This window comes from Triticum dicoccoides, chromosome 4A (genome assembly GCF_002162155.2).
Source record: "Triticum dicoccoides isolate Atlit2015 ecotype Zavitan chromosome 4A, WEW_v2.0, whole genome shotgun sequence".
Taxonomy (NCBI): domain Eukaryota; kingdom Viridiplantae; phylum Streptophyta; class Magnoliopsida; order Poales; family Poaceae; genus Triticum; species Triticum dicoccoides.
The window spans coordinates 633154470-633170161 of record NC_041386.1 but is presented as its reverse complement, the minus strand read 5'-3'; the positions used below and the strand labels follow the sequence as shown (position 1 = coordinate 633170161).

The following is a 15692-nucleotide window of genomic DNA, read 5'->3' as shown; positions in this document are numbered from 1 at the left end:
GAATAGGATTCCTCGAGGGGGGAAAGAGAGAGAGGGGGCCGGCCACCTCTCCCTGTCCTAATAGGACTAGGGGAGGGGGGAGGCGCGCGGCCACCTTGGGCTGCCGCTTTCTCCTTTCCACTAAAGCCCACTAAGGCCCATATAGTTCCCGGGGGCTTCCGGTAACCTCCCGGTACTCCGGTAAAATCCCGATTTCACCCGGAACACTTCCGATATCCAAACATAGGCTTCCAATATATCAATATTTATGTCTCGACCATTTCGAGACTCCTCTTCATGTCCATGATCACAACCGGGACTCCGAACAATCTTCGGTACATCAAAATGCATAAACTCATAATAACTGTCATTGTAACGTTAAGCATGCGGACCCTACAGTTCGAGAACAATGTAGACATGACCGAGACACGTCTCCGGTCAATAACCAATAGCGGGACCTGGATGCCCATATTGGCTCCTACATATTCTACGAAGATCTTTATCGGTCAGACCGCATAACAACATACGTTGTTCCCTTTGTCATCGGTATGTTACTTGCCCGAGATTTGATCGTCGGTATCCAATACCTAGTTCAATCTCGTTACCGGCAAGTCTCTTTACTCGTTCTGTAATACATCATCCCGCAACTAACTCATTAGTTGCAATGCTTGCAAGGCTTATATGATGTGCATTACCGAGAGGGCCCAGAGATACCTCTCCGACAATCGGAGTGACAAATCCTAATCTCGAAATACGCCAACCCAACATCTACCTTTGGAGACACCTGTAGAGCTCCTTTATAATCACCCAGTTACGTTGTGACGTTTGGTAGCACACAAAGTGTTCCTCCGGTAAACGGGAGTTGCATAATCTCATAGTCATAGGAACATGTATAAGTCATGAAGAAAGCAATAGCAACATACTAAACGATCGGGTGCTAAGCTAATGGAATGGGTCATGTCAATCAGATCATTCAACTAATGATGTGACCTCGTTAATCAAATAACAACACTTTGTTCATGGTTAGGAAACATAACCATCTTTGATTAACGAGCTAGTCAAGTAGAGGCATACTAGTGACACTCTGTTTGTTTATGTATTCACACATGTATTATGTTTCCCGTTAATACAATTCTAGCATGAATAATAAACATTTATCATGATATAAGGAAATAAATAATAACTTTATTATTGCCTCTAGGGCATATTACCTTCAGTCTCCCACTTGCACTAGAGTCAATAATCTAGATTACACAGTAATGATTCTAACACCCATGGAGCCTTGGTGTTGATCATGTTTTGCTCGTGGAAGAGGCTTAGTCAACGGATCTGCAACATTCAGATCCGTATGTATCTTGCAAATCTCTATGTCTCCCACCTGGACTAGATCCCGGATGGAATTGAAGCGTCTCTTGATGTGCTTGGTTCTCTTGTGAAATCTGGATTCCTTTGCCAAGGCAATTGCACCAGTATTGTCACAAAAGATTTTCATTGGACCCGATGCACTAGGTATGACACCTAGATCGGATATGAACTCCTTCATCCAGACTTCTTCGTTCGCTGCTTCCGAAGCAGCTATGTACTCCGCTTCACATGTAGATCCCGCTACGACGCTTTGTTTAGAACTGCACCAACTGACAGCTCCACCGTTTAATGTAAACACGTATCCGGTTTGCGATTTAGAATCGTCCGGATCAGTGTCAAAGCTCGCATCAACGTAACCTTTTACGATGAGCTCTTTGTCACCTCCATATACGAGAAACATATCCTTAGTCCTTTTCAGGTATTTCAGGATGTTCTTGACCGCTGTCCAGTGATCCACTCCTGGATTACTTTGGTACCTCCCTGCTAAACTTATAGCAAGGCACACATCAGGTCTGGTACACAGCATTGCATACATGATAGAGCCTATGGCTGAAGCATAGGGAACATCTTTCATTTTCTCTCTATCTTCTGCAGTGGTCGGGCATTGAGTCTGACTCAACTTCACACCTTGTAACACAGGCAAGAACCCTTTCTTTGCTTGATCCATTTTAAACTTCTTCAAAATCTTGTCAAGGTATGTGTTTTGTGAAAGTCCAATTAAGCGTCTTGATCTATCTCTATAGATCTTTATGCCTAATATGTAAGCAGCTTCACCGAGGTCTTTCATTGAAAAACTCTTATTCAAGTATCCCTTTATGCTATCCAGAAATTCTATATCATTTACAATTAGTAATATGTCATCCACATATAATATCAGAAATGCTACAGAGCTCCCACTCACTTTCTTGTAAATACAGGCTTCTCTGAAAGTCTGTATAAAACCAAATGCTTTGATCACACTATCAAAGCGTTTATTCCAACTCCGAGAGGCTTGCACCAGTCCATAAATGGATCGCTGGAGCTTGCACACTTTGTTAGCTCCCTTTGGATCGACAAAACCTTCTGGTTGCATCATATACAACTCTTGTTCCAGAAATCCATTTAGGAATGCAGTTTTGACATCCATTTGCCAAATTTCATAATCATAAAATGCGGCAATTGCTAACATGATTCGGACAGACTTAAGCATCACTACGGGTGAGAAGGTCTCATCGTAGTCAACCCCTTGAACTTGTCGAAAACCTTTTGCGATAAGTCGAGCTTTGTAGACATTAACATTACCGTTAGCGTCAGTCTTCTTCTTGAAGATCCATTTATTCTTAATCGCTTGCCGATCATCGGGCAAGTCAACCAAAGTCCATACTTTGTTCTCATATATGGATCCCATCTCAGATTTCATGGCTTCAAGCCATTTTGCGGAATCTGGGCTCACCATCGCTTCTTCATAGTTCGTAGGTTCATCATGATCTAGTAGCATGACTTCCAGAACAGGATTACCGTACCATTCTGGCGCGGATCTCACTCTGGTTGATCTACGAGGTTCAGTAGTATCTTGATCTGAAGTTTCATGATCATTATCATTAACTTCCTCACTTATTGGTGTAGGTGTCGCAGAAACAGTTTTCTGTGATGTACTACTTTCCAACAAGGGAGCAGGTACAGTTACCTCGTCAAGTTCTACTTTCCTCCCACTCACTTCTTTCGAGAGAAACTCCTTCTCCAGAAAGTTTCCGAATTTAGCAACAAAAGTCTTGCCTTCGGATCGTTGATAGAAGGTGTATCCAATAGTTTCCTTTGGATATCCTATGAAGACACATTTCTTCGATTTGGGTTCGAGCTTATCAGGTTGAAGCTTTTTCACATAAGCATCGCAGCCCCAAACTTTCAGAAACGACAACTTTGGTTTCTTGCAAAACCATAGTTCATAAGGCGTCGTCTCAACGGATTTTGATGGTGCCCTATTTAACGTGAATGCGGCCGTCTCTAGAGCGTATCCCCAAAATGATAGCGGTAAATCAGTAAGAGACATCATAGATCGCACCATATCTAGTAAAGTACGATTACGACGTTCGTACACACCATTACGCTGTGGTGTTCCGGGTGGCGTGAGTTGCGAAACTATTCCACAATTTTTCAAATGTACACCAAACTCGTAACTCAAATATTCTCCTCCACGATCAGATCGTAGAAACTTTATTTTCTTGTTACGATGATTTTCAACTTCACTCTGAAATTCTTTGAACTTTTCAAATGTTTCAGACTTGTGTTTCATTAAGTAGATATACCCATATCTGCTTAAGTCATCTGTGAAGGTGAGAAAATAACGATATCCGCCACGAGCCTCAATATTCATCGGACCACATACATCTGTATGTACGATTTCCAACAAATCTGTTGCTCTCTCCATAGTACCGGAGAACGGTGTTTTAGTCATCTTGCCATGAGGCACGGTTCGCAAGTACCAAGTGATTCATAATCAAGTGGTTCCAAAAGTCCATCAGTATGGAGTTTCTTCATGCGCTTTACACCGATATGACCTAAACGGCAGTGCCACAAATAAGTTGCACTATCATTATTAACTCTGCATCTTTTGGCTTCAACATTATGAATATGTGTATTACTACTATCGAGATTCAATAAGAATAGACCACTCTTTCAGGGTGCATGACCATAAAAGATATTACTCATATAAATAGAACAACCATTATTCTCTGATTTAAATGAATAACCGTCTCGCATTAAACAAGATCCAGATATAATGTTCATGCTCAACGCTGGCACCAAATAACAATTATTTGGGTCTAATACTAATCCCGAAGGTAGATGTAGAGGTAGCGTGCCGACCGCGATCACATCGACTTTGGAACCGTTTCCCACGCGCATCGTCACCTCGTCCTTAGCCAATCTTCGCTTAATCCGTAGTCCCTGTTTCGAGTTGCAAATATTAGCAACAGAACCAGTATCAAATACCCAGGTGCTACTGCGAGCATTAGTAAGGTACACATCAATAACATGTATATCACATATATCTTTGTTCACCTTGCCATCCTTCTTATCCGCCAAATACTTGGGGCAGTTCCGCTTCCAGTGACCAGTCTGCTTGCAGTAGAAGCACTCAGTTTCAGGCTTAGGTCCAGACTTGGGTTTCTTCTCTTGAGCAGCAACTTGCTTGTTGTTCTTCTTGAAGTTCCCCTTCTTCTTCCCTTTGCCCTTTTTCTTGAAACTAGTAGTCTTGTTGACCATCAACACTTGATGCTCCTTTTTGATTTGTACCTCCGCAGCTTTCAGCATTGCGAAGAGCTCGGGAATAGTCTTGTTCATCCCTTGCATATTATAGTTCATCACGAAGCTCTTGTAGCTTGGTGGCAGTGATTGGAGAATTCTGTCAATGACGCAATCATCTGGAAGATTAACTCCCATCTGAATCAAGTGATTATTATACCCAGACATTTTGAGTATATGCTCACTGACAGAACTGTTCTCCTCCATCTTGCAGCTATAGAACTTATTGGAGACTTCATATCTCTCAATCCTGGCATTTGCTTGAAATATTAACTTCAACTCCTGGAACATGTCATATGCTCCATGACGTTCAAAACATCGTTGAAGTCCCGATTCTAAGCCGTAAAGCATGGCACACTGAACTATCGAGTAGTCATCAGCTTTGCTCTGCCAGACGTTCATAACATCTGGTGTTGCTCCAGCAGCAGGCCTGGCACCCAGCGGTGCTTCCAGGACATAATTCTTCTGAGCAGCAATGAGGATAATCCTCAAGTTATGGACCCAGTCCGTGTAACTGCTACCATCATCTTTCAACTTTTGATTTCTCAAGGAACGCATTAAAATTCAACGGAACAACAGCACGAGCCATCTATCTACAATCAAACATAAACAAGCAAGATACTATCAGGTACTAAGTTCATGATAAGTTTAAGTTTAATTAATCAAATTACTTAAGAACTCCCACTTAGATAGACATCCCTCTAATCCTCTAAGTGATCACGTGATCCAAATCAACTAAACCATGTCCGATCATCACGTGAGATGGAGTAGTTTCATTGGTGAACATCGCTATGTTTGATCATATCTACTATATGATTCACGCTCGACCTTTCGGTCTCCGTGTTCCGAGGCCATATCTGTATATGCTTGGCTCGTCAAGTATAACCTGAGTATTCCGCGTGTGCAACTGTTTTGCACCCGTTGTATTTGAACGTAGAGCCTATCACACCCGATCATCACGTGGTGTCTCAGCACGAAGAACTTTCGCAATGGTGCATACTCAGGGAGAACACTTCTTGATAATTTAGTGAGAGATCATCTTATAATGCTACCGTCAATCAAAGCAAGATAAGATGCATAAAAGGATAAACATCACATGCAATCAATAAAAGTGATATGATATGGCCATCATCATTTTGTGCTTGTGATCTCCATCTCCGAAGCACCGTCATGATCACCATCGTCACCGGTGTGACACCTTGATCTCCATCGTAGCATCGTTGTCGTCTCGCCAATCTTATGCTTCCACGACTATCGCTACCGCTTAGTGATAAAGTAAAGCATTACGATGCGATTGCATTGCATACAATAAAGCGACAACCATATGGCTCCTGCCAGTTGCCGATAACTCGGTTACAAAACATGATCATCTCATACAATAAAATTTAGCATCATGTCTTGGCCATATCACATCACAACATGCCCTGAAAAACAAGTTAGACGTCCTCTACTTTGTTGTTGCAAGTTTTACGTGGCTGCTACGGGCTTAAGCAAGAACCAATCTCACCTACACATCAAAACCACAACGATAGTTTGTCAAATAGACTCCATTTTAACCTTCGCAAGGACCGGGTGTAGCCACACTCGGTTCAATTAAAGTTGGAGAGACAGTCGCCCGCAAGCCACCTATGTGCAAAGCACGTCGGGAGAACCGGTCTCGCGTAAGCGTACGCGTAATGTTGGTCCGGGTCGTCTCGTCCAACAATACCGCCGAACCAAAGTATGACATGCTGGTAGGCAGTATGACTTATATCACCCACAACTCACTTGTGTTCTACTCGTGCATATAACATCAAACCATAAAACCTAGGCTCGGATGCCACTGTTGGGGAACGCAGTAATTTCAAAAAAATTCCTACGCACACGCAAGATCATGGTGATGCATAGCAACGAGAGGGGAGAGTGTTGTCTACGTACCCACGCAGACCGACTGCGGAAGCGTTGACGCAACATAGAGGAAGTAGTCGTACGTCTTCCCGATCCGACCGATCCAAGCACCGTTACTCCGGCACCTCTGAATTCTTAGCACACGTATAGCTCGATGATGATCCCCGGGCTCCGATCCAGCAAATCGTCGGGGAGGAGTTCCGTCAGCACGACGGCGTGGTGACGATCTTGATGTTCTACCATCGCAGGGCTTCGCCTAAGCACCGCTACAATATGATCGAGGTGGAATATGGTGGCAGGGGGCACCGCACACGGCTAAGGAACGATCTCAAGGATCAACTTGTGTGTCCTAGGGTGCCCCCCTGCCTCCGTATATAAAGGAGCCAAGGGGGAGGGGGCGGCCGGCCAAGGAGGGCGCGCCAAGGGAGTCCTACTCCCTCTGGGAGTAGGATTCCCCCCTAATCCTAGTTGGAATAGGATTCCTCGAGGGGGGAAAGAGAGAGAGGGGGCCGGCCACCTCTCCTTGTCCTAATAGGACTAGGGGAGGGGGGAGGCGCGCGGCCACCTTGGGCTGCCCCTTTCTCCTTTCCACTAAAGCCCACTAAGGCCCATATAATTCCCGGGGGGTTCCGGTAACCTCCCGGTACTCCGGTAAAATCCCGATTTCACCCGGAACACTTCCATATCCAAACATAGGCTTCCAATATATCAATCTTTATGTCTCGACCATTTCGAGACTCCTCGTCATGTCCATGATCATATCCGGGACTCCGAACAATCTTCGGTACATCAAAATGCATAAACTCATAATAACTGTCATCGTAACGTTAAGCGTGCGGACCCTACGGTTCGAGAACAATGTAGACATGACCGAGACACGTCTCCGGTCAATAACCAATAGCGGGACCTGGATGCCCATATTGGCTCCTACATATTCTACGAAGATCTTTATCGGTCAGACCGCATAACAACATACGTTGTTCCCTTTGTCATCGGTATGTTACTTGCCCGAGATTCGATCGTCGGTATCCAATACCTAGTTCAATCTCGTTACCGGCAAGTCTCTTTACTCGTTCTGTAATACATCATCCCGCAACTAACTCATTAGTTGCAATGCTTGCAAGGCTTATGTGATGTGCATTACCGAGAGGGCCCAGAGATACCTCTTCGACAATCGGAGTGACAAATCCTAATCTCGAAATACGCCAACCCAACATCTACCTTTGGAGACACCTGTAGAGCTCCTTTATAATGACCCAGTTATGTTGTGATGTTTGGTAGCACACAAAGTGTTCCTCCGGTAAACGGGAGTTGCATAATCTCATAGTCATAGGAACATGTATAAGTCATGAAGAAAGCAATAGCAACATACTAAACGATCGGGTGCTAAGCTAATGGAATGGGTCATGTCAATCAGATCATTCAACTAATGATGTGACCTCGTTAATCAAATAACAACACTTTGTTCATGGTTAGGAAACATAACCATCTTTGATTAACGAGCTAGTCAAGTAGAGGCATACTAGTGACACTCTGTTTGTTTATGTATTCACACATGTATTATGTTTCCCGTTAATACAATTCTAGCATGAATAATAAACATTTATCATGATATAAGGAAATAAATAATAACTTTATTATTGCCTCTAGGGCATATTTCCTTCACCTAGTGCCCCTGAAGGTTCATGTTTTTGCGTGCAAGCTAGCCAATGTATCCCTTCTGATACACACTAATCGATGCAAGTGGATACCAACTCTATCACCAATTTGCAATGTTTGCGGTACCGAACTAAAACACATCTTTCATGCGGTAATGTGGTGTACGTTTGTTGGGGATTTGCGATATGGGCTTGCAAGATGTTTTAGGCATCCCATGGGATAACGAGTTAAATTACTTCAGGAAAGACTATGTTCTTATTGTGCTTGACAAGATGAATGAAGACATGCACACAAAATTGATGTTCATGTGGTGGCATACTTGACATCACCGAAATGATGTTGTTCTTGGCAAAGTGAGGCATTACACTAGATTGGGTTTCTTTAGAATTATATGTCTTCCGTGCAGATGTTGAATAGTGACATAGGCAAGATTCATCGCAGGCAAAAAGTGAAGTTGGGTGTGGGTTTTCCAACGGGGACAACCTCCTTGTAGACTTGCCTCGAGAAATCAGCTAGAAATACTGTTCTCCAGGCTGATCCTTTTGATTATTCACTTCTTCTTCGGTACACCCCGCTGGGCTGGCCTATTCAGCCCATTCATCCTTTTTTTGGAAACCGCAAAAAAGTTGCTTGCTGTACGACTCGAACCCAGGTCCCTCACCTATTAGCACAGCCGCACTATCCAACCGGACGATCAGACTTCAGGTGTTAAGAAAGTTTTTTAGACTTAAAATAGAACACTGGAAAAGCGCAATATTTTCTGTTAGTTTTTCCCTTTTCTTTTTTGTTTCCTTTTTCTTTCTTAAATGCGTGAACTTTTTAATTTTCATGATTTATTTTTTCAAAAAGATGACAAAATTTCAAATTTGATTTTTTTTTTCCAAATTGGTGAACTCCTTTTTTTCAAAAATTGTTCCTGTTTTCACAAATTTGTGAATTATTTCAAAAGTAGGCGATTTTTTAAAATTAAATTTATATAAATGATGAACTTTGTTTCTAAGAAAATGAACTTTTTTCAAATCTGTGAACTTCTTTTCCAAATCAATGAGCTTTTCTTCTAAATCGATGAACTTTTTTAAAATTTTTGATGAACTTTTTTCAAAATCAATAAAAGAAACAGAAACAAAAACAGAAACAAGAAACAAGAAAACAAAAGCAAAAACAAAATTATAGAAAAAACCAGCCTGATTGAAAAGGAAAACCAGAGTCTTTTGTGGACATCCTTGAAATGACCCAAATTTTTGCATGCAGATGGGCATGCCCATGCTAGGTATTCATGCTAAGCTTGAGCCATTGTCTACAGTGTATGTAAGTTGTCACACGTTCGACCATTTATCGCCCTTTTTGAGGGATTTCAAGAAACAACATGCTCTCAAACTGAACTTTCTGGCCTACCCAGACATCGTACATTGAACATGATATTTTTGGACATTCTTGAAATGATTCAAACTTTTGCCAGCCAGTGGGCATTGCCCATCATAGACATCCATGGTATGTTTGAAGGAAAAAAGTATTTAAAATAATAATTTGAATAGGTATTTAAAATTGTTATTTTGAATTGTAAACATAAAATAACTACAAAGGGATAAAACTGAAAACAATATGTTCTCGGATTTAGGAATCTCTGCTTCCCAGCCATTTTTTTCCTGGCTTTGGGAACCTTCTCAGAGGTCGTGAACCACGTTATTTCTGTTTCTTCTTTTCCATTTTCGTTTTCTTTGACTTTTCATTTTTTTGTTTATTATTTCTATTTCTTATAAATTCAAAATTTCCAGAATTCAAATTTTGTTCGTGTTTTCTGATTTTTTTAATTCCGAATTTGTTACTGTTTTTTTAAATACGTGTTTCAAAATTTTGTTCGCTCATTTTAAAAAATGTTTGTTTTTTGAAATTCTGAGCAAGTTTGAAAGACATGAATATTTTTTCAAAAATTCTGTGCAATTTTCTAAAATTTGAATATTTGTATTTTATGAACAAAAAAGAAAACTAAAAAACCGTGAAGAAAATAAATAAAACAAAGTAAAACCAAAGAGTTGGTGCATATTTTCCTTAGCGTTATCTGTCTCGGACAAGAAGTTTAAAACAAGGTTAGTAAGCAAATCGCATTAGCTATCCCAGCTGGTTAGCGCACTCACGCATGGTGCATGAGGGCTGCAGTTCGAATCACACATATGACATCTAATTATTTGAAGCTTAAAACAAAAAAAAAAAGCTAAACGGGCTGAGCCCATGAGGGAGTGTTGTGCGACGGGAATTATACGAACCATACACCGTATATGCGTCAAACTGTCGACCTAACGCACACAGCGATAACACCTAACCTAACACTGGGCCGGCCCATCAGAGATAGCTAACGTGTAGATTTGCATCGGTTTTGTGAACCTTCTGGAAGGTAGAGCCCTGGTCTTTATTGGTTTTGGGAACCTTCCTGAACCATTTTTTTTTGTTTTTGACTGGTTTTCAGTTTCCTATAATTTTTTTTGTTTTCTGTATTTATTCTTTTTTCTTCTTCTTCTTTTTCTTTATGTGCCTGTTCAAAATTTCACAACTTCTCAAAAATTATTTGGGATTCAAGAAAATGTTAGTGTTGTGCGACGGGAATTATACGAACCATACACCGTATATGCGTCAAACTGTCGACCTAACGCACACAGCGATAACACCTAACCTAACACTGGGCCGGCCCATCAGAGATAGCTAACGTGTAGATTTGCATCGGTTTTGTGAACCTTCTGGAAGGTAGAGCCCTGGTCTTTATTGGTTTTGGGAACCTTCTAGAAGGTTCCTGAGCCATTTTTTTTTTGTTTTTGACTGGTTTTCAGTTTCCTATAATTTTTCTTGTTTTCTGTATTTATTCTTTTTTCTTCTTCTTCTTTTTCTTTATGTGCCTGTTCAAAATTTCACAACTTCTCAAAAATTATTTGGGATTCAAGAAAATGTTTGTATTTTCAAAATTGTTCGCAAATTTTCAAAAAATGTTCATGTTTTCAAAATTTCTTTGGTAGTTTGAAAAATGTTCCTGTTTCAAAATTTGTTTGCAAATTTCAAAAAATGTTAATATTTCCAAGTTTTGTTCGAGAGTTTCCAAAATTGTTTGCAAATTTCAAAAAATGTTCGTGTTTCCAAATTTTGTTCTGGAGTTTCAAAAAATGTTCGCGTGCAAAAGTTGTTCGTGTTTCCAAACTTTGTTTTGGAATTTGAAAAATTTTTCCTGTTCAGTTTTTTGGGGTAATTTAAAACATGTTCCCGTTTAGAAAAATGTTTGGGTCTCCAAAATTTGTTTGCATGTTGAAAAATGTTTGAGTTTGCTCAGAATTTGCAAAAAAAATAAAGATGTTCGCATTTGATAAAACATTCACGTTTTGTTTTTGAAAAAAAAGTTTTGCGTTTGAATTTTTGAAAACGTTCGGATCGGCGTTTGAGTTTCTTATAAGGTTTTGCGCTTTTCTGGAATCAAGAAAGCTAGCTAGCTCAACTGGTTTTAATCGTATGCTCGGAAGCGGCGGGTCTAGCGTTCGAATCGTGGCAATTTTTCTTTTTTATTTCAGCGTGATCTACTGTTCGCGAGTGAGATGGGCCGGCCTAGTCGACAGATTTGCCTGTGCGTTACGTCGACAGTCTGCCGCAGAGAGCGGCACATAGGAGCTCCCGTATATGTTCTACTAGTACATATGAAAGTGCAGATTTTCTTGTCAAGGAAGCCCAGGTCACAGCGCCTAGCACAGAAATCCGATTGGGTCCTCGACTTGTCCTGGACATTTCTACAGGAGAAGAGGGCCGCAAAGGCCTGGGTTGCCGACATATATGTATGCCGGATCCTCGAGTGTTTGTAACTGATTTCCGGAGGGCACCTCTCCTGTCAGATTGTTGTAAGACATGTTCAGGCGACTCAATGATGTGAGGGCCGATAAGCTTGTAGGGATTCTACCAGACAACTTATTGTGTGATAGATCGAGTGACGAAGAATTTTTCCTCTGAACGCATTCCATGATAAGCTTGTAGGGATTCTACCAGACAACTTATTGTGTGATAGATCGAGTGACTCCACTTGTACCAAGGCAACAATCTTCTCAGGAATTTTTCCTCTGAACGCATTCCATGATAAGTTCAGGCGACTCAATGATGTGAGGGCCGATAAGCTTGTAGGTATTCTACCAGACAACTTATTGTGTGATAGATCGAGTGACTCCACTTGCACCAAGGCAACAATCTTCTCAGGAATTTTTCCACCGAACGCATTCCATGATAAGTTCAGGCTCTTCAATGCGACAAGACTGCCAATTTCTTCAGGAATATCTCCAACAAGATTATTTGAGGATAAATGAAGATTCACCATAAATATGATTTCTCCTGTATATAATCTCTCTCGACCCTTTGTGAGTACTCTCACTGTAGTCCACCAATTCATTATCACCGATTGCCAAACCATGGCCAAATGCTTCTTCATATCCAGCATCGTCATCTCCCATTAGTATCATCCCTTTGAAGTTAACAATGGATGTTGGTATGCTCCCAGTTATATTGTTGTAGGCAAGGTCCAAATACTGAAGATTACTGATCTTCATAAGCTCCACTGGAATGTGGCCATAAAACATATTTGATCGCAGACGTAAGAATGCCAACGACGTCAATTTCTGCCCAATCCATGTTGGCAAAGTCCCAAAGAAATGATTATTTGAAAGATCAAGAAAGATGAGTAGGTTGCAGCTTTGGAGAAATGAAGGAAATTCACCAGAGAGGTGGTTGTTTCTCAAGCTTAGGTTACGAATACTCAGACTAGTTGTGTTTGTTGTGGATTCATTGTCTAGGCAATCTGGAACTGACCCAGTTAGATTGTTTCCTGATATGTCTAACAGACTGAGTGATTGCAATTTGAACAGAGAATATGGTATGTTTCCTGAGATACAATTGTCAAACAGAACAAGTGTTTGAAGTCCCGACGCTCCAAAGTCTAATGGCAATGGTCCTACTAAATTGTTCCTACTGATATCTAGGTTGGATAGATTTGTAGGAAGCTTAGGAATTGGACCAGTGATCTGATTAGAACTAAAATCCATTGCTATTCCTCTCATAAATTCCATTGTTGATGGGAGGACTCCTCTGATCTTATTATCTCGGATATTGATATAAAATACTGAGGAAGTTGAAACCCAAAACCAATCTGGCAACATGTCAGATATACTTGTGTTTGATATATCGAGACTATATAGTTGTCTTTGCCATCTAAGCCACATTGGAAACTTGGCCCCTAGCTGGCAGGATCGAAGTTCAAGTGTTGTTAGATTGAAGGCAGGAACCCAAGCTGGGCTGACTACGATGGCTATGGAGTTGTCAGACAATGTCAACACGTCTAGCATATCTAGACGCGATAAATGACCTTCATGTATGACCCCATCCAGGTTGTTGGAGCCAAGGTACAATGATTTTAGCTTTGTGAGCTCTCCTATCCACAACGGCAGGGGGCCTGTGAGCTTGTTACAGCTTAGATCAAGGATTGTCAGGTTGCTTAAGGGTACTGGCGTAGTTGGCAGACTTCCAGTCAGATTGGTAAAAGGTAGATCCAATGTTTGTAACTTATTCCATGAACAACTAGGTAAGCGTTGGAAGAATTCTGCTATGCACCCATTGATGTTGTTTTCAAACAGAAACAACTCTTCCAAGTTACAAAGATTCTTCATGCTAGTTGGTACCATGCCCACCAGGTCATTGCTTGATAAATCAAGTCTAACCATGGAGGTCATATTACCTATCTCGTCGGGAAACGGCCCATGGAGACCACTCGCTGATATATCTAGATACTTAAGTCTAGTTAAACCCCAAAACCAGTTTGGCGTGCTACGTTTGAGGAAGTCATTGGCCGGAAGGTCAAGTATTTCAAGAGATGTCAGATTTGAAAACTGAAGAGAATCAGGGCTGCTTGTAAGATCGCAATATCCAAGACGGAGAATTTTTAGAAATGGAAGCATGTTCACAACCGGAAGCCAATGAGCAATTGTACTAAGGTTTACAAATGTCATGTCTAGGTGTTGAAGGGAAGTTAACCGGGACAACCACGTGATATCCCTGGAGTATGTGTCACCAAGAGTGGAATCAAGACTGAAGTAACGCAGGTTGGAGAGATTACCAAGCTGTGGGGGTACCCTTCCAACGAAGTATGAATTTGATAGGTCTATATATTTCAAGTTGTAGAGGGAGCCTAAGAACTCTGGTATCTGCAACTCGAACCTGTTGCAGCTGAGGTCGAGATACTGTAGGTGTTGTAAACCAAGCAGCAAGGAGCTTATGTTACCTCCAAGCACCTGCACAATGCTGTTGTGGCAATCTGGTCCATGGAGATCGAGCCTGATGACACGGCCGGTAATGTTGCTGCAGTGGACGCCCTTCCATTGGCAGCAGTCACCGCCCTTCCATGATGAAAGACGGTTTGCAGTGTCTGAGAGGCCTGCCCTGAAGGTGACAAGGGCAGACCTCTCGTCCGAAATACAGCTGGTGATGGTATAGTTTCGATGGGCAGATGTCTCCTCTTTGGTGCTCTTGGCTTGAGTGAGGAAGAGCAAGCCTATGGCTATCTGGATGCAGGAGAGTTGAATTGTGCCCATGGGTGCTTTTGGGATGGATGTGTGTTCGATCTTGGTGCAGGATACCCAATGGTATGCATGATATTTATGGTATCCACCTCTTGGTGTCACCTCACAACGAAATAATAGACTCAACTCTTGGTGCCATGGCTGTTGAATTTTGTGGCATGCTCAACTGCCACCATTATGTGCTTACAGTGATATGAGTGGCGATTGTCTTCAATGTACAGTTGGTATGAGTTGGCGATTGTCTTTCAATGTACAGTTGCATGACTTGCGTGTAAACTTGAGCAGCAGGGATTTCCATGACAGTATTATGTTGCAGGTCAATATTGTAGACCACACAATGTCCATGCAGATGAAGACCCCTCTGATTTTTCCTTCTTAGGACTAGCAGGGGCCTATGCTATTTATAGCTTCTTAGATGTGGATGTGGGATAGCACGCGGATGATGACTTCCAGGATTAGAATTCAAAGCGACTGAAACATGAATTGACAAAATTGGCCAGCTGCCTGGATTGGTGGAGAAGAGTATGCATATAGTTAACTGCACATCACTGTCAGGAGTCAGGAGTGAGGGTGAGAGAAATCCAGAACTAAATACCATCCGTGTGTTAGGCTAATACTACAAGAAATTAAACAACACAAAAGGATGGGGTTCCCTCGTCCTGGCCAACACCAGTAGAGGCTTCTATATGTCTCTGTGATTTTGTGCCATGGCTGCTGAATATTGTGCCATGCTTAACTGCCACACGACGTGCTTACAGGTTGCACGACTTGTGTGTAAACTTGAGCACCAGTGGCTTCCATGACAATGTCGTTGTTGAATATTGTAGAGACCACACAATGTCCATGCTGATGAAGACCCCCTATGATTTTTCCAAGAAAGAAGTAGCAGGGATCTACGCTATTGACAAACTACTGTCTACGGATTTCAACATC

The 15692-nt window shown here is 41.7% G+C and overlaps 1 protein-coding gene across 1 annotated transcript; it reads right to left on the bottom strand.

The window, feature by feature from the left end:
* Positions 1 to 12331: 12331 nt before the first annotated feature.
* LOC119289474 (receptor-like protein EIX1) lies at positions 12332 to 14849 on the bottom strand. Its single transcript, XM_037568787.1, has one exon. The coding sequence runs from the start codon at positions 14769 to 14771 to the stop codon at positions 12480 to 12482; it is 2292 nt and encodes a 763-aa protein (XP_037424684.1). The 5' UTR covers positions 14772 to 14849; the 3' UTR covers positions 12332 to 12479.
* Between the last annotated feature and the right edge of the window lie 843 nt (positions 14850 to 15692).